The 16,596-nt window shown below is 29.1% G+C and overlaps 1 protein-coding gene across 2 annotated transcripts in view; it reads right to left on the minus strand.

The window, feature by feature from the left end:
* The window catches only part of LOC135927166 (dynein heavy chain, cytoplasmic-like), a 74,048-nt gene that overhangs the window by 35,496 nt on the left and 21,956 nt on the right, over positions 1-16,596 (minus strand). The window contains exons 13-34 of one of the 2 annotated variants that reach the window (XM_065463118.1): positions 16,284-16,554; positions 15,867-16,102; positions 15,182-15,321; positions 14,203-14,466; positions 12,748-12,931; positions 11,865-12,131; positions 9,311-9,533; positions 9,029-9,177; positions 8,461-8,686; positions 6,808-7,034; positions 6,448-6,594; positions 6,195-6,361; positions 5,880-6,053; positions 5,277-5,446; positions 4,952-5,205; positions 4,171-4,386; positions 3,911-4,062; positions 3,428-3,627; positions 1,602-1,702; positions 972-1,122; positions 584-789; positions 170-377 (exon numbers count right to left, since the gene is read on the minus strand). In XM_065463118.1, coding sequence (XP_065319190.1) covers positions 170-377; positions 584-789; positions 972-1,122; positions 1,602-1,702; positions 3,428-3,627; positions 3,911-4,062; positions 4,171-4,386; positions 4,952-5,205; positions 5,277-5,446; positions 5,880-6,053; positions 6,195-6,361; positions 6,448-6,594; positions 6,808-7,034; positions 8,461-8,686; positions 9,029-9,177; positions 9,311-9,533; positions 11,865-12,131; positions 12,748-12,931; positions 14,203-14,466; positions 15,182-15,321; positions 15,867-16,102; positions 16,284-16,554 — 4,333 coding nt within the window. Of the gene's footprint in view, positions 1-169; positions 378-583; positions 790-971; positions 1,123-1,601; positions 1,703-3,427; positions 3,628-3,910; positions 4,063-4,170; positions 4,387-4,951; positions 5,206-5,276; positions 5,447-5,879; positions 6,054-6,194; positions 6,362-6,447; positions 6,595-6,807; positions 7,035-8,460; positions 8,687-9,028; positions 9,178-9,310; positions 9,534-11,864; positions 12,132-12,747; positions 12,932-14,202; positions 14,467-15,181; positions 15,322-15,866; positions 16,103-16,193; positions 16,555-16,596 lie in introns of both variants that reach the window. The other variant, XM_065463117.1, reaches the window with a different exon arrangement.

Raw genomic sequence — 16,596 nt, forward strand, 5'->3', positions numbered from 1 at the left:
ATTTAAGTCTAAAAAATTGATTTTTAGGAGACCAATTTAGAAAGTAGGATGCAACAAAAAAGGAGAAATAAACAGATTGAAAATAATTTCATAAGGAAATTTAATAATTAGAAGATTAGAGAATAATAACGCATATAGAATTAATTATAAAATTTATAAAAAAAATTACCACTCATCCCAGCAGTGATAGACCCTAAATCCTGCGAGTCTTGAACACAGCACTTTATACGCTCTCGTTTTATGTTACCCGCACTAGTCAAAACGCTTTTAAGGGCCCTAAGCCCGAAATCATAATGGGTTTGATTTGATAGCTGTTCGGCGCATAATTTAAATAAAGGAACTACTTTGCGAGCTAATTGTTCGGCCTTCCTAAAACCCTGGAATTTTGTAAAAATATATAAAAAATTCATATATATTAGTAGACGAATGTAGGTGAATATCTTCGCTAAACTGTACCATCAAAACAAGAAATGATTCCCATAGTTGGGGATTAGGATTCAATGGATTTGAAATAAAAGAGAAAATTTAAAGCTTAGGAAGATGAAAATAGGTTCTAAAACACGTAAAACAAAAAAAATAATACTTGAGAAAATAGGAGAACTTCCGATATGAGATGCACGTCTGGTGTGGTCATAGCCAACCTCCGGAATAATTTCTTGAGATTATCCGGCAAATTGGAACGACCAGCGTAACCGGGATTCATAGTGACGAATATAGCCATGTGCGGATTTATAGTCACGGATTTACCCACCAGTTCTATACTAATTGGTTGATTGTTGTTTTGGTTGGCTTTAAATATCGTACATATTTAATAATATTTTTCTTATGGTGATAAATTTATTTATTATTTGCCTATCAAATAGAAAATGAATAACTTACTTTCTAAAAAAATCGACCATTGACCTGCATAACCTCGCAACTCAGTCATCATTAAACAAATAAGATGACATAAAAAACATCGGATGACTTACTATTTTGGTTGGCAAGCTCCTTTAATGCCATTTGAATGGTCTGAATTTGTTGCGAGATGGCGGACAAAATTCGTTCTTCCAATCTATTAAATTCGTCAAAACAACCCCAAGCTCCAACCTGACACAAGCCTATGAATATTCTTCCCATTGCCTTTTTTACGTTAAATTTTAATGATTTATTCTTATTTTAAAAAAGGTAGATTTGAAATAACATAATTAATATTTATTCTACCTTCAAAAAATATATAAACAATGGTAGAAGGGTAAAGAGCGCGTATGAAAGACAATCAACATTTTTATTTAATAAACTGTGTGGGGTATCTCAGAGACAGAAACTAGCAAGGGATTGCGTGCAAGGGTGGGAATAGAAGGTTGGAGTGGTAATGTGAAGTAATAGACCGAAGTGATTTGGGCATGTGGAGCGAAAGACAACAAAAGAGATACACCTTGATGGAAGTAAGAGGATCAAGGTCTCGAGGAAGGCCGATGACGTAGATAAAGGTAATAAGGGAGGATATAAAAAATGGATCCCACAAGAGGGGAAACTCGCTTACTCGAGTAAATCTGGAAATCGCCATTAAAAGGAGAAGATATAAAGATATTCATGAAATTTGATATCAAATTATTAACCTGAAAATCAAAAGTTTCATCGCAATTGAATACGAGTACAAAGCGTCCTAGGGCATGACCTAGTGCTTTAACGGATTCCGTTTTACCAGTTCCGGCTGGACCTATAAAAATTCATAAAATAATAGTTAATTGTTTGATGCCAAATAATTTTAAAATGGTATTTTAGTCTAACATATTGCCAAAAAATTCTACTTTATTATGACTTTATGCAAAAATACAAAATTTTTAACTCTTTTTATCGCCTATAAATTTGAAACTTTATGCATTTTAATTTTTTTATCATTATAAATAAATGAGTATCGTTATAAAATATAACTCCTGAACTATAATGTCTTTAGATAAGATTTTCTTTATAAAAAAATTCTCAATTTCATGGAAATCGCAGGAAATGACAATAGCAATGTAGTAAGATTTTGAAGGAATAAAAAGTCAAAGACATTATAATTAGATATACATAAAAACAGAATATGTATAAAGAATTTATGTTAGGAATTCCGAAATTAGTTAAGAAGTTATGAAGAAATATAAAGGCTCTCGTTTAAATCATTCCTATAAAAAGCAGTCATATTATAACTATTTTTCTATCATATCGTTCACGTCTATTATCATATTTCAAAAAAATTGACATAATATTCTGTGGACCTTAATATAAATAAAAGTAATTCAAGCATCGGACTCTGTTCTTCGCTCATCCCGGACGCTTATATTTATTTAAAAAATTTAAGAAATCCTCGTTGTTTTCGGGGGGGGGGGATTTAGCTTTTGTATTTTATAGGGGTGTACCGATATCACTTTTTGGAGGCCGATCCGATATTTACGATTCATATCTAATTTTGTATTCTGTAAAGATACCAATGGTTTTAATTTGTAATATACTTTTTATTAGTATAACATCTATAATTTAATTATACATAACTTATGTCATTTAAATATATTATAATGAACAAGTTATAGTTTATAATCAATTCTATTGCAATTCTAAAAGTATATAAAATATTTTTATTGTTAAATCACTTTTAAATAATAAGTAACAACATTAATCTATATACATAATAAGTAATAAACAAATATATTATGAAATTTGAATAAATATTTAAAATATTATTTAACATTAATAAATCGAAGATTTTTTTTAGAAATATAAAATTCTAATTTATCAGAAATCTGCCTGCGGTGATGGTAACTCTCAATATCACCAGCTTCACTAAAAACAGATTCTGAAGAGATTATCGCATACTTTTATAAACAGAATGCGCAAAAAATAACAATATGGCAGAATGTTTATTAATTAATTGTTATTATTAAAAAAATATGGATTTCGATTTTATTTATAAAAATAAATGATTTTAGATATGACTTTTTTTTAAAAATTTATAACATTTTATTTTTGTTAAAAACGCCATTTTATATTGGATCGGCAAATTTTATAATATTGGCCAATAATTGATATTTTAAAATAGGTGAAATAACGGCCCGATCCGATAAAAATATCGGTATATCCCTAGTATTTTATTTCCCTTTCTTATTTTAATATATATATATAACGCTTTAGATCGTTGAATTTCCTATGAAAAAATCAATATTAAATAAATATTAGGTAGCACATCTCTTTTTATTTATTTTATATACAGTAAAATCTGTATAATTTGGGCACCGTTAAGATCAAAATTTGGATTGCCCGATTTAACAAGACTTTTTATTTTCTAATATTAGTTAATAAGACTAAAAAAAAAAATTGGTCAAATTAGGGTAATGCAATTATCATGAGTCTAAATTAGACAAGTTTTGCTGTATATTAAAAAGAAAGTTGCGAAAATAATTAAAACCGAACGGCGATCCGCCTAGCCTAGCTTCGAGCGCCTGGGTCATAGCCAAATAGCATTTGTCGGTGAGTGGGGTTTGAACCAGCTTTTCCTGGAAGCCTAAATATTCCCAACCATAACTGAATCTCGCTGTCGATATTTCTATAACTAGGCTATCTAGTAATAACGACTCGGCGATAATTTTGGAAGGCATATCCTTATTCCTTTTTTTTGTAAATCATTCAAAAAAATTATTATTTCGGAATATTCACTTTAAATTACAAAATATACTATATTATTAATATGCAATAATAAAAAAAAACACATTTAATTTTTAATTTGGAGGATCTATTTCTTAAATTTTTATAGTGGAGTTAAAATAAAGGAAGTCATCTTTAAACAAAATATATAATACCATTTTCATGATTAAAGAAAGTCTCCCTTCCCCCTCCAACTTATTAAGAAACTTTTAAGTTCAATAATTTATTTATTTTATTTCTTTTAAACCTAGCCCCTTCTTCTGGTAAACGTTTATCTCCTCCGTTTGTCGGTGCAAAATAAAAACGCATATGTTTCAACCAATCAAAAGAATCGATTGAATCAACTTTATTGATAATTAATTCACGTGTTAAATCCCTTTTGTGGACCAATTCGGTTATCTAATAAAAATAATAATATTTTAGGATGTACTCAAAATAGGTTCTCATATATTAGTTTAACAAAATTTTAACAAATCGGAAACAAGTAATATGAATATAGTAAATTACCATGTGCTCCATTTTCCTACGTCTCAGAGTTGGCTGATCTCTGAGCACGAAATCGGCTAGTTTTGCCAAAGTTTTATCTATATTCTGTAACACGTTTTGAAGCGTGGGTGGTGTAGGTTTATTTTGAGATTTTGAAAAATAAGTTAATTCAGTGTTGAATGAGTTTTCTATAGTTTCGGTCCAAATTATTTGGAGGGTAAGAATTATGATTTGTGCCTTTTTTTGTTTAATATGATAAATTTTTATATATGTTAGTATAAAATATACAAACATTCAATATTATGGTTGAGAAAATCTAAAGAAGACAAAACGAATAGTTTTGAATTTGAATTTTAAAATAATTTTTTAATGTCACATTTTGAATTTGTAAATCGTTTATTGAGAACTAAGCGTGGCAATGTGTTATTTTTTAACTTTAAGTCGTTTTTTGAGTGAGTTTTTTTAAATTTAAAAATCTGATTTACCGGAAATATATTCGAGCATGTTTAGTATACCCATCTTATGAATCATAAATAATTTTAGCTTTAAATTTTGAATCATTTATAATTTATATGAAAAATCTATAGAAAAACTTTTATAAATTATATTAAGTTCAAAAGTTCATGAAAATATTATCCGAAATTCTTAAGGTAAATATTCCAAACATGATATAATATATTTCCGGTAAAATCCGATTTTTAAAAAAACGTGTTCAAAGTACTATTTAAAATTGTAAAAATAACACAATACCGGAAACATATATATTTTTGAATCATGCCATAAATTGAGTGTATATAAAAACTTGGTATTTGTCGATCCAATTCAAAAGAGCCTCGTCACTATCCCCTTTGGCCTCCGATTCCTTAGCTTCCCTGAAGAAGTAAGGGCCTTCTCCTCCCCTCACACTAGTCACAGAATTTGCCAACGTCTCGGCTAGGGTTAGTTTGATTTCATTTTCGAGCGTAGCCAACCATTCGTTTACTTTCCCCATAGTTTCTTCCCTTAGTTCCAAAGGTCGAGTCAACATAACCTTTTCACCTTCTTTCGAACATAAACCTGCCATATAAAAATTTATAAGAATGATATATTATTTTCTAAAAAAAATATAGTAAAACGATCCTACAAACCAGTTAGCCTGTAAATGGCGGAGGTTTGGGAGGTCTCCAATTCTGATGCGGATTCATAAATCAAAGAGGAGATGCCGGCAAACATCTTTTTAAAATGTTTTTGCAATTTAGGGAGGTTTTTGCCGTTGCCTATGATCTCGAGTAAGTCCTCATCGCCTATGAAGTAAAACCTATGATATAAGGGTATTGCAGTGGGAGAGGAGGAGGAGTAAAAATGAGAATCATGTCATTAGAGTTAATAATAAATAAAATATTAATTCTCAGCGTGTCCGCATATATTGAGAAATTTATAAAATTAAAAAATCATTTTACAAACATGTGTATTTAAAGTAATTTTTAGGCAAGCTTTATTAAAAAATGAATAAGTCAATAATTAAACAATTTCGCTTTTTATTTATGAAAGCGCCTATATATTTTTGTTATTATCATATACGATCCTTTTACATTGTGTCTAAATTTTTAGAAATTACATAATGGTTATGTGTGATAACTTAATACGAACATAATATTTTATATTTATAAAAGTTATTTTTTTTAAATAAAAATTATGTAAAGAATCAAATAGAATAATTTTAATATTTTTAATAATGTTTTATTTTAAACCTAGGAAAGGAAGTTCTTTTTCTTTCCAGATATTCGCCAAGGGCTTTCTGTATTTTGCATAAGAAGTCTGACAATCTTTCCAGCGACCTTTGTATCCCGGGAATATTTAGTACATCTAAAACTAGAGGTGATTTGGACACTCTTTTAAGTAAGTTGGAGAATTCGGAACTTATGCTTTGTTTAAATATTTTAGGCGAAAAAAACATAAAGTAAAATAAAATTAGATGCTGACAATGGAAGAATGATAAAATTTAAACTATTTTGATATATAATAGATTTTACCATGATTTGTATAATAAATAAATTTTAAAAAACCTCTGGAATCGAGATGTTTCATTCGGCAAAAGATTTTTGATGTCGTTACTACCGGTAAATATGGCTTCCAGGTAAACCCATTTCCTTTGAACATCTATCCAAATATCGAAAAGCGAATTCAGACGATTCAATTTATCTTCCCAAGATATGGCGTCTTCTTCAAATTCCTTTTTTTAAAAAAAATATATAAGCCAATATTTTTTAAAAAGTTTTATTAAAATTTACAAATCGAAAATTATTTTAAAAGGAAGACCTTAAAATAAGGAGAAAGTTTCATGGCGGCTAAACTATTGATATGCTCTTTCAATTTGTTGAAAAGGTCATCCCATCCGCGTATAAGGCGACATTTGTTCTGGTAATTTACCATATCTAACTCATAATTTTGCCATGTTTCTCGCACCTTTTTATAATAGTTTTTTTGTTATAAATTATATATTTTTTCTGTTTTGAATTCACGCAAAAAATAAAAATCGGGATCAAACCTGTATATTCAGACGACTTGGGGCAAATATTTATAAAAAGTAATATATAGATGCGACGGAAGGGGATAACAACATTCACTACTATTAAAATAAATCTGTTTAAAATCTGATTGATTCTTTTAAAAAGATACCTGAACTAAAAATTGTTCCAAAGCCATCTCCCCCTGGGCAACCAAGATAACGTCCTTGATATCTTTTTCGTTCCTTACGAGATCTAAGTCCCACACATGACCCAGCGTCAATTCGTTTCCAAAACCAGAGCCGGAACCGCCCATACCAAAGCATAATAATGATTCGAAAGGACTTTTAACGTTGTAACCCTGGTGATGATTTAAAGCTTGTAGAATTGAACCCTGATCTGTGAAGGTAATAAGTATAGATGGATAGCATAATAATTTTTTTTATATATTACTTGGGAATAAAAAGAGACTACGGAGTGAAAAAGAGTTTAAGGAAGTAAATAAAAATGGGTGATGGGTAATTTCATAACAGCTATTTTATGACAAAATTTTGATTATTAAGGCATATTGGAAACACGCTTTCCTAATCTCGACGAAGATGTATTAGGATAATGTTTGCATAAAAAGAAACATTTTGAGCCAATATTTGTTTTAGAAAAAGTATCTAAGAAAAAAAATATAATGAAAAAAAAATTTTTCTTAATGTTTTTTCCCGTTATATTTTGTTAATCTCTAAGTTAGTGGCATAGTTAGAAATTTTTCTTATAAGAGGTCCATTCCTATAAAAGCCTGAAGGGCTGCGTCACCAAACCCACATCCTGCACTTCCCCTTCAATGGGGCTTTGGCCCTTTTGTTAGGCTTTCTGCGGGGGTTATCTTAAAATTTTTCTATTTTTCCATATATATTAAATTTTAACAATAATAAAAATAACACAAAATTCGACATAATAATTTAGATTATACTTTTTGATTATTTTATAAGAAACATGATTTATAATTATCAAAAAAGATGTTTTTGCACGGAGCTAGGAAAATAGGATGAATTTTCTACTAAAGCCAAAAAGGTATTTATACATTCTTCTAATTTTTTCTTTAAAGACTTTAGAGATAAATAATATTTAAACCATTTTAGTTATTTTTATTTATAATTTATAGTTAATCAATAAATTTTGAATGGTTTATTCTAATAAATAACACAATTTATTAATAAATACAAGTATTCTTTTTAATACAAATAAAATATTGGATTAATTATAAATGATATATTACATTAATTATTAGTGTTACACATCATATAAATCAACTTTGAAAAGAAAATTTTAAAAGAAGAATTTTGATCAAATATTATCTAGAAATTCGAAATATTTTTTGTAAAATATTGTTTATAAGTAGCTCTAGCTAATTTGTAATCTTCATGCATACAAAATCTTTCAAATCTTTAATGCAAAGATTTTTTTTCAAACTCTGATATATATTGCATAAATTAAGGACATATTATTTTATTATAATAAATATAAGATGAGATGAGATTATAAATGTTTTTTTTAAATATCTATTAAAATTACAAAATATGTTTGCTTAGGGTTACCAGATTCCGCTTAGTGGAAAAGATATAGATGGATTAATTTGAACATCCTTTTATAAAATTCAGTCCCATCTTCTAAAAAACTATCATTTTTTTAAATAAGAACACCCATTTTAAAAGAAGGTTCTTTTTCTCAGGGTTGCGAACTCGGTAAAAATACACCCAGGTTCTTGCATTATTAAATATGAAAAACCGTAATAATTTAATGTTTTGTAATTCGAAATATGAATATAGCAAACCCTGCTTGTGTTGAGATTTAGCTTGTAACGAGGAAGGTTGCAGTTTTCTGGCCAGTCTTTTCCAATGCCTCTCCTTAATAGCGTCCGATTTAAGCTCCACGATGAGCACGTTGGCCCTTGAGTAGGATTGTATGAGTCTTTTCACATATTCGTAGGCCGAATATTGCCTCAAATGAGTGGGCAAGGATTTAAGAGATGAGGAAAGAGAATCCAAACTTTGTCTCACCTTTTATTCATTATCGTAATTTTTTAAATATACTATGTATGTAATGAGACCTCACAGTATTTATGTGCTAACCAAATTATACCCAATGTTGAATTGTCACCTTAATAGAAGCATGACAGCTGTAGCTATATTCAAAATCGCCTTAAAATATTTTTTGTAAAGTCTCTTACTAAAACACATACAATATGTTGGTTAAATTATTTAGTCTGAAATTATTTTATAATCCTATTTTCTAAGTTCGATTCAATTTCAAATACCCAAATGAAATATATATTTAATTAGTTAATAACTTAAATGGTATCATTATACAAACTAAAATTTTATATATATTAAGAATATAACCTTGCGAGGTTGGACAGACGCCCAGGACGTTTCTTTCAAAGCTTCCAATTGTTCCCATATTTTCTTCAACTCTATCCAAACCCCTTTCAAATCCTGCAATTCTTCCAAGGAAAATTTAGTTTTATCTTTCCCCGAGGCTGAGAGCATGTCTTTAGATTTTTTTAGTAGAAATAATCACTATATCTCATTTTAAATCAGCAATGACAGTAAATCTTTGCATAAAACATAAACGTCCAATATATAAGTAAGTAAAGTATAGAAAAACGCAAATAAAAAAATTACCATTATCTGAAAGTCCGAGAGCCTCTTTAGCCCTAGTTATATTGGATTTCTCCTTAAGAGATTCATTGAACTTAGCTTCCATGAGATTGAGCGTTTTGAGAGCAGAGTCGGGAAGTAATGAGCCGTCTACGGGTTTACAGATTTCCCATTCGTTGATCAAATCGTCGCAGCGTTTTGATACAGCAGAATCCTCGGCCAAAATTTTGGTTTGGAGGTGAGCCACCTTTAATTTGTGTTATATTTGGCATTGTGGTTTTAGAACTAATATATGTATTCAAATAATATTATAATTATTGAAAGTAAAAGATTCAATTTAAATATCAACCACTGTATAATTACTTATAAAAAACAAGTACTATAATAAATATTAAGATATCCTAAACCTAATATTTTTTAAATTCTATTCCCAAAAATTAATTGCTCAAAAATATAGCTAATAATTATATTAATTATCTCCAAACTATTAAATTCTCTTTTAAATCTTATCAATTAAATTTTAACTTTACAGCACACTGAACATCACAATTAAAATAGAATAATTATAAAAATTAACGTCCTATTTGATTTTAAAGATACTTTTTTTTCAAGTTATTAAAAACTATATAGTGTTAAGGTCTTATTTATTGCAAAATACTACAAAAAAATATTTAATGATATAATATTCTTTATTTTTAAGTGCTATAAATTTGCATATTGATATGTTAAATATATCATTTAAAACATTTCAATTTAGAATACCAAGGTGCAAAACACGACATGGTCTTTTACTTAACTTGTTATTTATCCATTTTTGATATCGATTTTTCTTTCAGCATTTATGTTTCTCATCTATTAGATTGAAACTTTAGTATCCTTATTTAATTTTAGTCTATCCCCATTTCGGTATCTAACATATGTCACGTCATGTAAAGACCCTCCTAATAATATCTGTTGAGCCCCGTCTTTTCATTTGGACATTAAGTTTATTGGTGCCTGTCCCTGTGACGACATTTTGGTCCAGATTTTTCACTATATTCCCATTTATTTTTACTTTTATTGTCGTAACTTTTCAATCAATCATAATTCTTATCATTTTTTTTGCTGGATAACTTTGCAGATTTTTTGTTCCTTGTGAATGTCTGCTTCTGCCTTTTCCATAGCCAGAGCCATGTAAAAAGGTTTGTTTTCTTTTGTCTATTTCATCTGGAGGCGCTTATGCTTTTTTTCCAGCATCGGCAGTCTTATTTGTGCAAGCAACTGGTTTATAATTTTTCGTCTAACTCATTTTTGAAAGACACAACTTCAAAGCGGCCTTTAGTTTCCTAGAATTTTCTATTGTAGTCTCTTGGCGTCTACTCAACTTAATAAAATCAACTTTAAAAAAAAGGAATGTCGCCTCTGGTTCAAATATTTTAGCACATAATTCTTTGATTTAATATGATTTGTCATATAATGCTTAGCTATTATTTGCCATCCTTTTCCTTATAATTAATTTACAAACGAATTTAAAAAAATATAATTAATAAAATCTAGAGGCATTAAATGACAAATCGTTAATTTCAAAGTATAGTGCAACAAAATATTTTGTCCAGAGGTGCCAGATTCCATTAAGTTAAGAAGAAGATCTGAAGAGACCATAACGTTTGCCGGGAAACTTAAATTTTAGCCAAAGTTTTGCAATTTAAAACATGACTCAAACAAGAAATTATAAGATCAATTTTTCGAGGGAAAGACTATGGATATTGGAAATATAAACGCAAAATCTAGAAAATTTATTTTTAATATGTATTGGATGTGGCTCTGTTTAAGAGCGCATATGCTTTCAAGGAACAAAGAATTAGCAATATCGGGTAAAAAACTTAATAAATATGATAGATTGAAAAATTGTGACAATAAAAAATGAAAGAAAGGTCAAAATTCTGAGCCAGAAAGTCGAAGGTGTAGTTACAAGCACACTCAAGTGACCACACCTAGCTGAGAATCCAGATATTATAGGGTGGGTCATACGTGAGATAACTTAAAACACTAAATGGGCGCCGGCTAAAATTGGATAAGGACTTTGGGAATTCGATCCAACATATGGGAAGAAAAGAACCATTTAATGAAACAACGATAACAAAGATGAATAAGTAACTAGTTAAGTAAAATGAGATATAGCGTTTTGCATATTGATATTTTGAAGTATATTTAAACTTAATTATGATTGGTATGTTTTTAATATATTTTCTAGTTTGGTATAACGTTAAAACGTCAATTATGAAAATTTAGAGTTTAAAATCAAAATGTATATATAGCCACTATAAAAGTTTGATTAAAAGCTTTATCCCTCCGTCTTATCCGCAAGTTGCAACCATTTCTGTAAACAATATTAATTTACAACCCCCCCCCCCTATCTCAATTATAAAAAAACTCCCATGTATGGCCCATTTCAGTATTGACTTCTGGCAGGATTTAATTACAATCTAAATTAGTTATGAATTAATAAATTAGAACATTAGATTTAAATTATGACTTGAAAGGGTTAATCCATTTAAAAAATGTTAGATATATAATCAAAAATCGCGAGCCAACTGACCTGATTTTGTATGACGCCACTTTTCCGCTCAAGAATTTGCCGGAAGGCATTCCATTCCCCTTCGACTTGTTCCAGATGCAACCAATCGTTGGGAAATGTAAATCTATGCTTTTCCAACACGAGTTGACCTTCCTTAAATTCTTCGTTAACCCTCCTTTCCCAGGCCTTAACTCTTGACTTGAGAGTCTGAACGTACGTTACCAAGGATACGGCTTGAGAGGTCGACGTGGAACCGTCCAGGTGCTTTTGTTCTAATTCTACGCGCGCCTATATTGTTTTTAAAATTTTAACTATTCCGCAACAATTTTCTCTTTCAAACTATATAATTTTTGTTACTTGTTGATATAACATATTTCGGAGACCTAAAGGCCTGGTGTTATAAACTTGAAATTTTGGCAGGGCCAGATTTAAAATTTTATAAAATACGAAAATCGGGTTGGGCCCATTTTAAAAAAAAATAAATGCAAATTACAATTAATTGGTAGGAAAATATTACTAGATCATTATAATGGTAATAATTATTTACTGCTCCTATTTCCAATTTTCCTTTAACACAATTTGCCAAATTATTCAAAATAACAAAATTTTAAAAATTCAAAAAATGATCAAAAATAATAACCCTACCTGGATAAAATAATTTCGAAAAAAAAATCCCGCAGGGTATAAATTTTATATTGATCAATTTTTATCTAAACAAATTTAACACAAATTTTACGACGACTAATCAATTTTATGTAAAGATTGACTGACTATCCATCTAAGATCTATCAATCGATCCATTCAATCTATCTTTAGAATATGATTTATGTTTAAATCTAATATACGCTATATTTTAATTAAATGTTTTCATAATATAACAGACATTATTTTAATCATTTAAAACCTTAGATATAGTAGAATAAAGGGATTGCATTTCTTGATTAAGCAGAAGGCCAAATTTAGAAAGAACCTCCTTGTGCCATGAATCGTATTTGAGAGTAACTTTGGATTGAACTTTACCAAATTCGATTACTATAGGTCCAAATTTTTTATTCGTGTCAGTCGTGTCAAACGTTTCTCTGGTACGTCTAAATATGAAATTTATCATGATTTAAAATTAATAAAAGGAAATCTAAAAATGGGTGGGATGTAGGTGTTTAAAATTTAAATTTTTTCCAATTAAGACTTTTTTTCCTGTAATAAATGATTCTAAATTATTCTTTCTCTCAAGTACACTTAGAAATAATATTTTGTCCAGAGACTGATTAATATTATACATATAAAACATACCGTTTAATCAAATTGGTCAATTACCATGGACGAGTAAAACATAAAACAAATTTGTAAGTATGACGTGAAGTGAATATATTTAAAAAATTATTTACAATAAATACTTTCAAAAACGTGAATTAAAAGTTATTTTTAAATTTAATTTTAAAAATATATAATTATATCTCTTGCTATTGGCAATGCACTTAATTTAACATTTAAATTATTTTGTACTATGCCCAATACATTTATATTAGGTTGTAACATTTTTTGGAATAAAGGATGCTTGACCGTTAAGGGTGTCTACCGTCATTGTCCTCTATTGTCTCCTAGCAACTACGTTGAACATCTTTATTCAATAGGTAAGCTATAATTTGGAGTAATTAGTATAAATGAACATAAGGCAATTTGTTTGGTATTATATTTATCCAAATTTTCTGTAAGTACTAATTAAGTACCACCTTTTCGTCCTAATAATATGACATTATTTCCTTTTATATATATAAGAAATAATGGATCGAAATAAGAGGTATCTTCGTTTGATTGCAGTGACAGATGTTTTAGGACCAGATGAATATATGAATTAAAAAATTTATGAAATTAATATAAGCAATGTAATTTTATAATAGGATGGTATATTATAAATTATGCCAAGGCGCTTGATTTTTTAAAGGAGGGCGCGTTCTATTAGTTTATTTTTTATGTATTATTGATTAATGGGGTAAATGTTACATTTTTTAAATAGTCAATGAATGGTTTTATGGCTATCAATAAACTGGATCGACGGGAAAATGAATCTGTCGTCTTGTAGTGGTATTTGTATATTTGTTTATTATTAAAAGGTTATTATAAAATAGCGCAGTCGAAGTGATTATTGTTTTGTTTTATGAATTTTTCATTTTTGTAAAAGACAATATTAGTAATAGTAAAACTTTGATTCAAAATAAAGGACTTATTGATTTTGAGATTAGTGTACTTTAGGGAGAAAAAATATTGTTGACCTAAAAAGTCGGGTGTAAAGGGGTAAGAAAATCTTAAAAAATATATACGATTTATGTATATTGAATTAGAAAAAAACGCATATTTAAACCTTATATCGATTAAGCAATCTATCCAAGTGGGCAGATCTTGTCCGAGTTTATCGTACAGGCGTTCCGATTGTAAATCCCATAGTGATTGGTACCTAAACCATTGATCCACGTATACTTTCACCTTGTTAAGGACCGATTCTTGTGCTTGGTAACAAGTTTGAATGACGGTGGGCCCTTCCGGAAGTTGTGAGAGTAGATTTTGGTAATTTTCGTGAAATGGCTTGTGGAATATATCGGATACCGTTGTATATTCGTAATTGTATCTTTTTTATTTTTTAGTGAGTAATTAAAATATTTAATATAAACCCCATGATAATTTAAAAGGTTCAACAAAATCTTACATTTTTTCTTCTTTTAGCCCCTTTATATAATTATTCAAAAAAATTATTTGATAATTAAACATTCAGTGGTAATTAGTATTATTTACAAACTTTGTATCATTACTAGCTATCACAATGCAAATTACTAAAAGATTTCCTTAATCTCTCTTCCAAGGTTCAAACTCGTTAATAGTAATGAAAGATAAATAGTATTGTATGCGCAATTTTAAAGCCATCATCACTTCTAATTTACTATGTTGTACTATAAGTATGGCATTTTAAATCTGTTATCACAAATTAAAGATCTCTTGAGACACATTCCGTAAAAACAAATATGATTATATTTATATATAGCGAAAGCCTTCGAAATTTTAGGCCAGATTTGAAAAAAAAAATCATTTTCAAGGCCGGCCTGGATTTTTTAAACCCCGCTCGAGATTTTTTTGATTATTTTATCGGCCTCGCCCTGTGGTTTTATAAATTTCATTATTTTAGATAATTGGAGGAAATTAATTTGAGCAGTAAATAAATAAAAACGTTCATAATTTTTGACCATTTTCCAACTGATTAATTGACATAAACTAAAAAATTTTTTAATCCCCGACAGGGTTCTGAGCTTGCAAGTCTCTGACATATATTAAAATAATTTTATTTTTACCGGCTGCTTGTGACTCTAGGTAGCGATAAAACGATTCCTATGTAAGAAAAAAACTGTTCCAACAATTTTTCACGAGCGTCTTCTATAGGCGGATTTAGATAAATGACTTGATTCGATATGCGAAATTCGTGAATCAAAGGCTTTGAAGAAGTGTTAAATAGTTAAATATTTATTGATTAAACATAAATCAAGATGCAAGAGAATTTAAAAAAATAATAAATAGACTAACCTATGACTATGATTAATATCATATTAATGTAAAATACATTTCGTAGGAATATGGTCCAACAAAAAAAAATATATAAATAACTTCTTGAATATATAATATTTACAAATTTGGTAAATGCGATTATAAATATTAAAAAAAGCTAATAAAAATTATCGAAAAATAGTAAATTTACCGAAGACATCCATATATACATATATTGGCATCCGAATGTCGTTATAATTAATAGTATACATAAGTTTACAAATTGAAGCGGTTTGCATTTTATTTCAAGTAATGTATCAAATGATAACGTGCAAATTGGTAAACGTTTTATTAACGTTAAAAACGCAGCTACAATTTAGACAACGAAACGTTTTTTTAGAAAAACGCAACACTAAACACTTCTGCTCAATTTGTAATTGCTAAAATTTTAACGATAAATGTACCCAAAAAGCTAATTTAAAAAAAATTATATACCATAATTTTTGGCTCTCCACCTGGACATGCTATTAGAGCTTTGAAATGGACTGATTGGGTCTTTGTTCCTTGAGTATTACGCCTTATTTTATTGTAACCGGTATTATGATCCTGCTGGGCGTAATTATTATTAATGCTTTTAGATTCTAGGTCAATTTTTGCATTCTTGGACATATTGGCGCTAAAATTATCTATCATCTCGTCTATGTTATCATCGGTGTCAGCATCATCTGCCCCTTTAAATTTTATTATAGTGTATTATTCAATAAAATTTACATTTCTTTCTTTCTTCATAACATTGAATTTATATACTTATATAGAACTCACTGATTTGATCTCGAGTCTTTATGTCACCCCGGATGTGAGTGTTGGCTCGACCCTGCCTATTCTGCGGTGATTTACTATCTCTAAAATTACTGTTGTTAGATGTTCCTTCTTCCCCTTTTATTAATCGTTCCGTCCACGCCTTTATGCCTTCCTGGAGCCTAAACGCCAAACGCTTCCCTATATCACCGTCAAGTCTACCTATCCAACATGGCAAGTTGGAGAATTGTTTGAGAGATAGATTATCTACTGATCTTTGAATGCTGTCTACTTTCTCGGCAAAAATTTGCTGGTTAAAGGGACAAGTTTCGAGAGATCTGAGATCGTCTCCTATTTTTTCGTATATTTCTATCAGTTCGTCCACCTTTAAAAAGTTTACAAGTGTTTATGTAATTGTTTAAAATAA

The sequence above is a fragment of the Gordionus sp. m RMFG-2023 genome, chromosome 3, assembly GCF_954871325.1.
Source record: "Gordionus sp. m RMFG-2023 chromosome 3, tfGorSpeb1-WG-v2, whole genome shotgun sequence".
NCBI classification, from domain to species: domain Eukaryota; kingdom Metazoa; phylum Nematomorpha; class Gordioida; order Chordodea; family Parachordodidae; genus Gordionus; species Gordionus sp. m RMFG-2023.